The sequence below is a fragment of the Solea solea genome, chromosome 10 (assembly GCF_958295425.1).
Source record: "Solea solea chromosome 10, fSolSol10.1, whole genome shotgun sequence".
Classification (NCBI taxonomy): domain Eukaryota; kingdom Metazoa; phylum Chordata; class Actinopteri; order Pleuronectiformes; family Soleidae; genus Solea; species Solea solea.
Window position 1 is genome coordinate 29,580,336 of NC_081143.1, and position 12,486 is coordinate 29,592,821.

At 43.4% G+C, this 12,486-nt stretch overlaps 1 protein-coding gene across 2 annotated transcripts; it reads left to right on the forward strand.

The window, feature by feature from the left end:
* The first annotated feature begins 270 nt into the window (after nt 1–270).
* mtmr7b (myotubularin related protein 7b) lies at nt 271–10,527 on the forward strand. 2 transcript variants are annotated; one of them, XM_058639999.1, is made up of 14 exons: nt 271–589; nt 838–963; nt 2,928–3,090; nt 3,830–3,987; nt 4,068–4,196; nt 4,396–4,530; nt 4,793–4,925; nt 5,692–5,801; nt 5,897–6,022; nt 6,256–6,305; nt 6,384–6,584; nt 8,309–8,443; nt 8,574–8,700; nt 9,369–10,527. In XM_058639999.1, the coding sequence occupies exons 1-14, from the start codon at nt 566–568 to the stop codon at nt 9,678–9,680; spliced, it is 1,929 nt and encodes a 642-aa protein (XP_058495982.1). In that variant the 5' UTR covers nt 271–565; the 3' UTR covers nt 9,681–10,527. The 2 variants fall into 2 exon arrangements, with proteins under 2 accessions (XP_058495982.1, XP_058495983.1); XM_058640000.1 differs by having other exon boundaries at nt 8,574–8,755; nt 9,369–9,558.
* Nucleotides 10,528–12,486: the final 1,959 nt, after the last annotated feature.

A 12,486-nucleotide genomic window follows, 5' to 3' on the forward strand; every position in this document is an offset into this window, starting at 1 on the left:
TTTAATCCAATCAGAGAAGCTGTTGAGTGTGGGCGGAGTCAGATCAACAGAGATTATATATCTGTTAAATGAATAGGTGTAAAATATCAATTTTATTTTCTAATTATCTAATTCTACTTTTGTCATTTTTCAGCTTCTTAAATGTTAATATTTTCTTGTTGAAACACACACACACACACAGACGAAAGGTTTTAATGTGAAAGGGAAGAAAGCGGAAGTCGTGCGGTTCATCGTCGTTAGCTTGTTGACGGCAGTTACGTTGCGTAGTGTTTTTACGCACGCACGACACACGCACGCACACAGAGTAACGCAGTGAACGCAGCTGCGGAGACGCAGATAAAAGCAGCGCGAGCTCCGTGTACCGCGGTTCAGACCAGTCACTAACCCGGGTTAAACCGGTTTAAACAGTGGGTTAAACCACGGACGGACATGAGTCCAGGACAGAGCGGAAACAACGGGGACCGGGAAAACGGCGCGAGCCAGTGAACGGGACTCTCTCTCTCTCGCTCTCTCTCTCTCTCTCTCTCTCTCTCTCTCTCTCTCTCTCCTCCATTTTGGTTCAGTGATGGAGAACATCCGGACTCCAAAGGTACCGACACACACACACACACACACACACACACACGGCTCGGCTCTTTGTTTCACTGTTTTATGTAACATGACACTGTCCCCCTCTCCTTGTCCCTGTCCCTCTACTCATCATGTCCATCTTTATGTCCACCTCCACCCTCATCTCTGTCTCGTAACTGATGGACACCCAGTATTTTGTGTCCTCTCTTGTCAGCATGTGACTGTTATGTCTCCAGAAGAAGACAAAGTGTGTTTGTGTCTTTTCAGGTGGACAAAGTGCGTCTTCTGGACCGGTCGTCAGGTCAGAGAAAAGTCAGCGTGGGGACTCTTTATCTCTCTGCCACTCACACCATCTTTGTGGACAACAACCCTGAGACACGCAAGGAGACATGGGTAAGAAGGACACCTGTCCGTCACCTGTCCACCAAATGTCCACCATCTGTCCATCATCTGTCACCATCTGTCCATCATCTGTCATCATCTGTCATCATCAGATTAAACTCATTCCTGGGTCAAAAACAGGTTTAAACCCTGTGTTTATGGTAAAGTCAGGTTGCAGAGAGCGCCCCCTGTGGAGTACATAGATATGACATGTGGTGTGTGTCCGTGTGTCCTCACTGCTCAGTTTGTCCCTCACATGCAGCTGCAACAAATAATCCATCAATAGGTTTTAAAACCAAGTTCTTTTAATTTTTCAGCTCCTTCAAAGTGAACGTTAGCTTTTATAAAAACAAACTTCTTCTTCTTTCCTGTGACAAAAAACTTCTTCCTGAATATTTAAGATCACAAGACTGATTACACAAGTGTGTGTGTGTGTGTGTGTGTGTGTGTGTTCTTATGGAACTGATTCATTTTTTTATGAATCAGCTGATTTATGTTCACTGTCATTCAGACGTGAAACGAGACACTGACGACAATTGCACACACACACACACTCAGTGTGTGTGTGTGTGCGTGTGAGTGTGTGTGTGCGTGCATGTGTGCATGTGCGTGTGTGTGTGTGTGTGGTTTACAAAGGGAAAGAAGAAAGTTTCCATGTGACCATACTAGAGTTGTCACGATATCAAAATGAGTAACCACGATACTACACAAGACAAAGTATCACGGTTCTGGGTATAATCGTGATATATAATATATAAATATTATTATATATATATATATAATCCTTCAGTTTCCTTTGCACATTAATATAACTAATATAAATAATCAACTTAGGATAACACTGTCTTTTATAAAAACTATTTGACAATAATGCTTCTTGTACAACATAATAAACCATAGAGAACAAAATACAATAAACAGGAACTGATTCCCTGTGAAAACTAGAGCTGAAATGATTAATTTAGTAATCGATTATTAATCGATTACTAGATAATATAGATTACTAGATACTATATAACAAGACATTTGAGAACATCATCATTTCCAGGTTTGACGAACACCAATCAACATTTTTTAAGGTTTTCTGATATTTTATGGACCAAACGATTAATCGAGAAAATAATCGACCGATTAATCGATTTATGAAAATAATCGTTAGTTGCAGCTCTAGTGAAAACTATACTTTTATGCCTTTTCTATGTGCTTTATACTTTGAGATCCTTTAACTCTTCATTCCTCAGCCTGTACACGGAGCATATAGCCTAATATTAGCCAATACTAACCTGGTATTCGACATATAAATCACACCGCAGGTGTTTTATGAGGTTGGATGTGTTCCCTCCTTTGGCTCCTATAGCTTGGTGACAGCGCCATCGTCTATTGCTTTATCGTCTGTGCCTCGTTTAAAGCCAAAATACTTCCAAATGTGACCTTTGGAGTTTGTGTTTTTGGAGCAAAGTTAGTGGTGCCACTGACGACGCCGCCGCGGCAGACTCGCCACTCAGGCCGGTGCTTCTGCCATGGTGAGTGTGTTGTCTCGTGTTTGTGACTGTAAGCCGTGCACGCGTCTGGGCGAGACACAACTTTAGCTTGATGTTTGTTTTGAAACGAATGGAGTTGGTTCTTGCCGGCAGAAACACACAAACAGCCAATCAGCTAACAGAGGGGCGGACCCAGCGTGCGGAAACAGCCTACCGTCGTGTAGAATTTCTAGTATAGTAGGAACCGTTACGATTTGGCACTGCAGGGTACCGTGGGTATCGTACAACTCTAGACCACATTTTTAAATGTGTATGTGTCTTCTCTTTAGGACATTTTTTTTCTGACCTTGTCAGGACCATAGTCCTCATGGAGACCAAAACCTGGTCTTAATGAGGCAGAATCTCATTTCTGAGGAACTGGTTATGGTTTGTGTTAGTGATTAAGAAGAATGTGTGTGTGTGTGTGTGTGTGTGTGTGTGTGTGTGTGTATCCAGGTGTTGCACAGCATGGTGTCCAGTGTGGAGAGACTCCCCCCCTCACCTGCAGGAAGTCAGCTGATCCTGCGCTGTAAGGACTTCCAGGTCTTCCAGATCCTCGTCCCTCAGGAGGGGGACTGTGTGGACGTCCATGCCTCACTGGTCAGGTTGTCACGTCCAGGTGTGTGTGTGTGTGTCTCTGTTTGTGTCTGTCTGCCTGTCTGTCTGTCTGTCTGTCTGTGTTTGTGTGTGTGTGGGTTTTCTCCAGGTTCCTCCCACAGTCCAAAAACATGCATCTATGTGTGTCCCTGTGATGGACTGTTCAACAGTCCAGGGTGTAACCCCGCCTATCAGCCTGTGACCCCACCTATCAGCCTGTGACCCCGCCTATCAGCCTGTGACCCTGCCTGAGATTGGCACAGCGCCCCCTGGTGGAGGATAAAACTGTAGATGAGTTCATTTATGAAAACTCTCAGATCAGGGGCCTCAAACTCAAATGAGCCGGGGGCCACTGAGGTCAAGTCTGGACAGTGTCGTTTATATAAATGTATAAAAACATCGTTATAACGTGATTCTACATGGAGGGGCTGCATGTGGCCCACGGGCCGCAGGTTTGACACCTCTGCCTCACAGAGATCTTTTAGTGTGTCCGCAGAGAGGCTGCGCCGCACACACAGAGCGCCCTCAGCCGGACAGCTCGTATTCTCACCTCAAACTGTCCAATGAGCTTCTAGTGGGCGGAGCAACAGTCCGAAATGTAAACACAGTTTTACGGCATGCAGATTCCCGGGTTCCCACAGTCATGGAGGTCTTGGAAACGTTGTTTTTCAGGCCTGGAAATGGTTTGATATATTTCTATCATGATGAGATCTTGAAGCCCTTACAAAATCTCTCCTTGTCTCCTCTCCTTGTCTCCTCAGAGAAGTACAGTGAACTCTACTGTTTGTCCTTCAATCCTAACGTAAACAAAGAGCAGAGGGCGGAGTCGTGGGCGTTCATCGACCTCGTGGCCGACTACAAGAGGATGGGCGTTCCTAACAACCTGTGGGTCGCCACGGCAGCCAACAGTGAATACAGAGTGAGTCTGAGTGTGACCACAGTCTCAATCAATCATCAACAGTCACACAGTCATTGTGTTGTTATTGTTGTCGTCGTCAGGTGTGCGACACGTATCCGTCACAGCTGTTTGTTCCAAAGTCGGCCACGCCCACCGTCATCGTGGGCAGCTCCAGGTTCAGGAGCCGAGGACGATTTCCTGCTCTGTCCTACTTTCACCAGGACACACTGGTCAGTGTCGCGCACGCACGCACACGCACGCACGCACACACACACACACACACACACACACACACACACACACACACACACTCCGGCCCACAGCTTCTGTTTTATAAAGTATTGTTTATGACAGAAAACGCGTCCTCTCTGTTCGCTCAGCTGCTTTGTAGCTGTCCTCTGAAACCACAGTTGTTGTCTCCCCCTGCAGGCAGCAGTGTGTCGCTGCAGTCAGCCTCTGTCTGGCTTCAGTGGACGCAGCCAGGAAGATGAGATGATGCTGCAGGCTGTGATGAAGTCCAATCCTGGAAGTGACTTCATCTATGTGGTGGACACCAGGCCCAAGGTGAGAGACGCACACACACACACACGCACACGCACACGCACACGCACACGCACACACACACGCACACGCACACGCACACACGCACACACACGCACACACAGGGGTAGACCAGTGAATGAATTCATTTCGTCATTCAGACGTTCTCTTTGGTTGATGTTAACACTCACTAACTGTTGTAAACAGCACCATCTAGTGGTTAAAGTGTCACAGAATAAAAAGACAGAATATAAACGTGTGTGTGTGTGTGTGTGTGCGTGCGCAGCTGAATGCCATGGCGAATCGAGCAGCAGGTAAAGGTTACGAGAACGAGGATCACTACACCAACATCAAGCTGCAGTTCATCGGTATTGACAACATTCACGTGATGAGGAGCAGTCAACAGAAGTTCATCGAGGGTGAGACTCACGTCATCTTTTCATTCCTTCACAATAAAAGCTCAACATTCTCACGTTACTGATGTGATATCGCGACAATTCAGACAAATAAAAATCTGAAACTAACCATTATTTTCAGTAATTGTTTGGTTCAGAAAATGTTAAAAAAATATTGATGTTTTTGTCCACAAAATCAAGAAGATTCAGTTTCTTTGTTTTTATAGAGCTAAGAAAACAGGAAATGTTCACAGGAACTTGATTTAGTTCATAAAAAAACTTTTGAACTGATGACCGTTAATTCAATCTCCTGGTGGATGTTTACGACAGCTCATTATTTGGCAGTCAGTCTCCTGGTGGATGTTTACGACAGCTCATTATTTGGCAGTCAGTCTCCTGGTGGATGTTTACGACAGCTCATTATTTGGCAGTCATTACATTACATTATTACATTACATGTCATTTAGCAGACGCTTTTATCCAAAGCGACTTACAATAAGTGCATTTAAACATTTGGGTACAAATAAGAGCTAGAAGTAAGTAAGAGCTTCAAGTAAATCAAGCAGTCAGTCTCCTGGTGGAGCTTTACGACAGCTCATTATTTGGCAGTCAGTCTCCTGGTGGAGGTTTACGACAGCTCATTATTTGGCAGTCAGTCTCCTGGTGGATGTTTACGACAGCTCATTATTTGGCAGTCAGTCTCCTGGTGGATGTTTACGACAGCTCATTATTTGGCAGTCAGTCTCCTGGTGGATGTTTACGACATTCTCTCTCTGTGTTTTTCGTACAGTGGGTGAAATGCGATCTCCGTCGATGACTGACTTCCTGTGGGGTCTTGAAAACTGTGGCTGGCTCAAACATATTAAAGCTATAATGGACGCAGGAGTGTTCATAGCCAAGGTGTGTATATACACACACACACACACTCAGCCACTGATTATAAAGACTGAACTCTGTGATTGCCCCCCCCCCCCCCCCCCCCCCCCCCCCGTCAGGCCGTGTCAGATGAAGGCGTGAGTGTCGTGGTCCACTGCTCTGATGGTTGGGACCGAACAGCTCAGGCCTGCTCTGTGGCCTCGGTACTGTTGGACCCGTTCTACAGAACCATCAAAGGGTTCATGGTAACTCACTCACTCACTCACTGACACACACACACACACACACACACACTCACTCTCCCATACCAAAGTCCACAGAGAAAATCACAGCAGCTGCTGCTTCCTGTTGTGGTCACTTTGTGTCACTGACGTCAATCTGAACGTGAAGTGACAAAATAACACATTTGAACTTAGTGATGGAGGCAGCAGTGTGTGTGTGTGTGTGTGTGTGTGTGTGTGTGCTTCCCGTCCTCCAGGTTCTCATAGAGAGAGACTGGGTTTCCTTTGGACACAAGTTCTCCCACAGGTCAGTAAGTGTTTAAAATAAAGACAGAGTTTCCGTCCACGTGTAGAGACACCCTGCGTGCCGTGTCCCTCCCTGCAGGTACGCTCACCTGGACGGAGATCCCAGAGAGGTGTCCCCCGTCATGGACCAGTTCCTGGAGTGTGTGTGGCAGCTGTCGGAGCAGTTCCCGTGCACCTTCGAGTTCAACGAGCGCTTCCTCGTCAGCGTCCACGCGCACGTCTACTCGTGTCAGCACGGATCGTTCCTGGGAAACTGCCAGAAGGAGCGTCAGGATCTGAGGTGACCATCAGAATAACTTTATATACATATATTTATTTATATCTACGTATCTTATATACATATATTTATTTATATCTACGTATCTTATATACATATATTTATTAGTATCTACGTATCTTATATACATATATTTATTAGTATCTACGTATCTTATATACATATATTTATTTATATCTACGTATCTTATATACATATATTTATTTATATCTACGTATCTTATATACATATATTTATTTATATCTACGTATCTTATATACATATATTTATTAGTATCTACGTATCTTATATACATATATTTATTAGTATCTACGTATCTTATATACATATATTTATTAGTATCTACGTATCTTATATACATATATTTATTTATATCTACGTATCTTATATACATATATTTATTAGTATCTACGTATCTTATATACATATATTTATTTATATCTACGTATCTTATATACATATATTTATTAGTATCTACGTATCTTATATACATATATTTATTTATATCTACGTATCTTATATACATATATGTATTTATATCTATGTATCTTATATACATATATTTATATCTACGTATCTTACATATATATATATATATATATTAGATATACTGTATATGTGTATATATATCTAATATATATATATATATATATATATATATCATTATGTAACATTAGCGTTTACTAACAGTTAATACAGGACTGCACGCCGTCATGATAGAGCAGCAGTTCTCTGACCTCACACAACCGTCTTTATATTTTTGCCCGTGGGTGCCCAAATTATATAAATACCATCATATAAAGATCATATATATGATATATATATATATATGTATATATATATATATAGGGGTGGCATGCTCACTGCTTGCCTGCTGAACATCTGATTTTACAAAGAATTTCTTTGTTTTCTAATTCATGCTATATAGCCTATTTTCATGGACTCTGAAAACCGAGAGGGTGCTGTTCTATTCCGGCGGGTCAGAGGGAGAGAGAAGGTCCTGGGTCGGGAAGGAGCCGCCGCCCGTCTCTCTCTCTCTCCTCACTTCACATCGTTTACGTCAATAGAGTGAAAATTTAATTAATTTACAAGATTAAACAGAGTGACACGGTCTCTGTCTATCGATCGCACTGCATCTGTACACACACACACACACACACACACACGAACAGCGCTGTCCACGGTGCTGTGACACTGATATCAAGCCCACACAACGATGGGACGTGACTATGCTTACGCACAGAGCTGTAATAAAGGTGCAGTTCATTTTAAGGATGCAGTTTTATTTATTTAGTTTGTTTTTTATTTTTTATCTTTTTTTGATGACTATCACCCAGTGGGTGCTCAAGCACCGGAGCACCCACGGGATCGGCGCCTATGGACGATAACATCTTCACACCAAGTTTCAGGAAATTCAGTGGAAACTATGCCAATATGATCCTGACCTCTGTGTGGAATCAGAACTGTGTCAATAATCCAGCACACGAGCGAAGTGTGTGATTTCACACACACACACACACGCACAGATATTAACCATCGCGCGCAGGTTTGAATCCCATAGGCTCAACAGGAGAGGAAGCTTTGCTGCTCGAGGGTTATTTCTGCACTCTCCGTGCGACGTTATTCACTCGTTCGTGAGTCTTTCTACGTTTCTACGCACTAACCCCGCCATGGTTAATGTGTGTGTGTGTGTGTGTGTGTGTGTGTGTGTGTGTGTGTGTGTGCAGGCTTCGTGAGAGGACTCACTCTCTGTGGCCTCAGCTGTGGAAGGTCAAAGGTGACTTCATGAACCCGCTGTACAAAGCTGAACTGAGCCAGACTCAGGGCGTCCTGAGACCCAACACCTCCCCCTACTGCTTCAAGTGAGTCACTGCAGCAAACACACACACACACACACACACAGTAAAAGATGAAGTTTAACAGTTTATTTCAAACATAAATGTGTCGTTATAGTTTGTGGAATTACAAACACACAAAGTGTTTCCTGTGTAGAATGTGGAAAGGTCTCTACAACAAAGAGGCAAAGTCGACGCCGCCTCCACAGTCGCCCGCCGACTTCCTGTCCGCTGTGAGGGAGGAGTCTACGCAGCTGGAGGAGGAGCTGACCAATCACCAGGAGGTACCGCCAGGAGGAACCGTCCACCACCACGAGCACCACCCGGGCTCCAGACAAGGCATCCAGCACACAAAGACACACACTTACCCTGGTCTGAGCTCTGCTGCTATGGCAACAACACCAGTGTAATCGTCCTGCTCTGATGTCACGCAACTAAAAACAACCATAAACAGACTGAAGTTTGTAAAGCACTCACTCTCCCACACCAAAGTCCAAAATCAGTGATTTTAGCTGCTGGTCCTCTGCTGCCTTGTGTGGTCACTTTGTGTCATTGAGGTCAAATGTTAAAATCACTGATTTTCTTTATGGACTTTGGTGTGGGAGAGTGAGATAAAGACGTGATCATGTGACGTAGATTTCATTACACGAGTCAAAAACAAGTTTCACACACACACACACACACACACACACTGCTGCCTCCATCACTAACTTCTAATGTCTGATTGTGTCACTTCTACATAAGTGACACAAAGTGACCACACGAGGCAGCAGAGGACCAGCAGCTCCTGAGCTAAAATCACTTTAGTCGTCGTAGACTTAGGTTTTATAAGTCAACTCTTTTGTTAAGTGTCTAAAATCAGTTGCTGGCCTGACCAGCAGGGGGCGCACACAGTCTGTAGTGGTGGACGTTTCTGCTGAGTCATGAAAGTTGAGTTCTCTTGTTTGTGCAGAAAATGGCCGCTCTGACAGGGAACCCAATCACGTGGGAGAAGATTGAGGTTCCGAGGAGGAGGAGGGGGAGGAGCCACCGCGGGCCGGACCCGCCCACCACATACACGGCCCCAAACACCCGCCCCACACAGGACAACGCTTGCTCAGTCTCCTCTGAGCTGGCCAATCAGAAGCCTGCATTGACCCCGCCCACAGAGACACGCGACCCCGACGACCTCTCCACCTGCAGCGACCGGGAGTCTGGCGTAGCCGACCTCAGCAGCCGCTCGTCCAGCGGCGGGGACTATGGCAAAGACCCGGACCTGGACTGAGGAAGTCGGCGCCGCGAGCCGCCGGACCGAAGGTGATGGAGAAAGACTGCGAGGCTACGTCCATGCTAACCTGTCCATGCTAAAATGTCGCATTCTCAAAAACATCGCAATATCTACAGCGCAACCTTTTAAAAAGGCAGTGAATAGAATACACAATTCGTCCAGAGATTAAAGAGCTGGATTATTTTTTTCCCTGACATATTGTCCACCAACAGATTAGGTCATCTAGTCCACTACCAGATTAGATCATCTAGTCCACCACCAGATTAGGCCATCTACTCCACCACCAGATTAGGTCATCTACTCCACCACCAGATTAGGTCATCTAGTCTAAAACCAGATTAGGTCATCTAGTCAGCAATTTTGGTCTACTGTCAACTAGATTAAGTAATATAGTCAGCAACTTTGACCTTGTAGTTGACCAGATTAAGTGATGGTGAAACTCTGAACTGTCCCTTTAACAGTGTTACTTTAAAACATGACGAGGCACTTTTTTAAAACATACGCACATCTCTCGTCACTTTGTGCGCTGGAGAAAATGATGAGTCATGATCGCGAACAAAACAAAAAGTGTTTACTTTTGTCTTTATGTGCAATATCTTATTTTAAAGCCATGTTTTTTTATTCGTATTCTTTTTTATTCAGTTTTAATGAACTATACGACGTTTGTAGAAAAACACTGTATGTATTTATCAGGGATGAACCGCTACGATACTTAGCATCGTTATTGTCGCCATACCTCAGTAAAACTCCTTGGATCGGAAATCAGGAAAAAAAAGTATGAAACCCGAAATAATCTGAAAACAACGTTAAATATGATATAAATACTTCACTAAGTGCAGACTGTGAAGTTGACTCAGCATTATGGTTTTTTGGCATAATGTGATGTTATGTGCTGATATCGGTCAGGATCGAGACCGATACCTAAATTGGCCAATACTGATATTTAGTGTCGGTAGCAGCCGATACCGACGCTTATATCGGCCAAAATTTAACGTCATGACACTTAAGGTAATGATATTGGTATCAGTATCTGCTGATACAGATATCGGTATTGGCCAATACTTTAATGATATTGTTATAGGCTGATACCGATATCAGTATTTTACATTACTTAAGGTATTATATAACATTATTATATATTAGTATCAACAGTTCCGATACCAAAATCAGTATTGATCGACATTTTAGGACATGATATGGGTATCGGTAGAAAACAATACCAATACTAATATTAGCCAAAACTTTAGGTCATTACAGTGAGCCAGCAATATTGGTATAGGACGATAACGATATCAGTATGGGCCGATACTTTTGGTAATGATATTTGTATCTGCCAATTCCGATATCAGCATTGTCTGGTATACCGATGATAACTTCATCATGACATTGGTATCGGTACAGAACAAATAAAAAGCGGTATCAGTCCAACCCTAGTATTTACGTTTATTTTCCGCTGACTGTGAATCTGCACTTTTCTTTCCCCATTGAAACCAAATCTGGTTTCTCTTGTATTATTTTATTTATCGTTAACATCAGCGGTGGTTTTTTAGTTGTCAGTCCACTCGTGATCGGATCTTTCAGAGTGGACATTTTAAAACCAGTTCCTGACTTTCCCATAGGTGAATAAGAAGAAGGCGTGGCCTTTTTTCCTTTTAGCGCTGAAAATGTTACATAATAATGTGATGTTGTGATTATTATGGACTGTAAAAAAAAAAAAAGCACTGGACATTCCTGAGGAACAAAGAGTTTGTTTGTTCATGACGCTACAAAGTCAAGTGTTCACCGGCTCTGACAGGTCAGCTGACACGCGGCAACCAGGCCGAGAAACATCGATGTACTCTCCCTAAAAACCTGTACGTATCACTGTTGCTTGTGTGTGTGTGTGTTCTTTAGGTTTATCAATAAAATCACTTTTAATGCCCACAAACTGGACATTAAACTGGATAGCATCTATCTATGCTAACTAGCATCTATCTACTTATCAATCGATGCTAACTAGCATTAGCTGTGATAACTAGCAATAGCCTTGCTAACTAGCATCTATCTAATTATCCATCTATGCTAACTAGCATCATCAAATGTGAAAATGTGTTTGTTTGGTTTCTTGTCATTAGAGGTAAAATCATTTCTTCTTGTTTCAGTTTGGATCTTGTCAAAAAATCCAGAAGAAAACCGGTCATTTAAGATCCCCAGCTGCTTTTGCTCTTGGGTTGTGCTTGGCGGTAACGTATTGTGTCACTTCCTGTTCTGCTATCTGCTATCTACTCTAACGATGGAATAACTGAACAAGCACTCGTTTTGTAAAATAGGTTCATACTTTCATCCGCTACTTTTGCGTCAACTCTGGCTTTCACGTAGATTCACAGATTCACGTACAGTGTTTTTTTGCTAGCGTAAGAAGTTAGCTTAGCAGCGATGGCTGTGTTCTCTCCTGTGTTGTGTGCCACATGTGTAGTTACTCCTCTGCCTCCTTTAGCGATAAAGATACTTGTAAAAAGTGTTGCTTATTGGCCAAGATGGAGGCGAGGATTAGTGAGGTAGAAACTCGGCTTCGCACCATAGATGCTAAGTCAGTTAGCCAGTCCCCTGTAATCGGTGCAGACCACATAGCATTAGCTCCCTCAGCAGCTCCCAGTGGCGATTCTAGAGTCTGGGTTAGAGTCTAGAGTCTGTTGGGTCTCCAAGCAAAAATTCCGACCAGTGTTCATCGCCATTATGTTATATATAATCTGACACCAACGAAAAATGTATGAACACAAAAGGTTTTTTATTCCAGATGAAAAAAATAACACTGAAAAACCTT

Coding starts and splice junctions, on each gene's coding strand:
- mtmr7b (XM_058639999.1), top strand. CDS start 566: ATGGAGAACATCCGGACTCCAAAG. Junction 4,197..4,395: donor ACTTTCACCAGGACACACTG/GTCAGTGTCGCG, acceptor CTCCCCCTGCAG/GCAGCAGTGTGTCGCTGCAG. Junction 6,585..8,308: donor AAGGAGCGTCAGGATCTGAG/GTGACCATCAGA, acceptor GTGTGTGTGCAG/GCTTCGTGAGAGGACTCACT.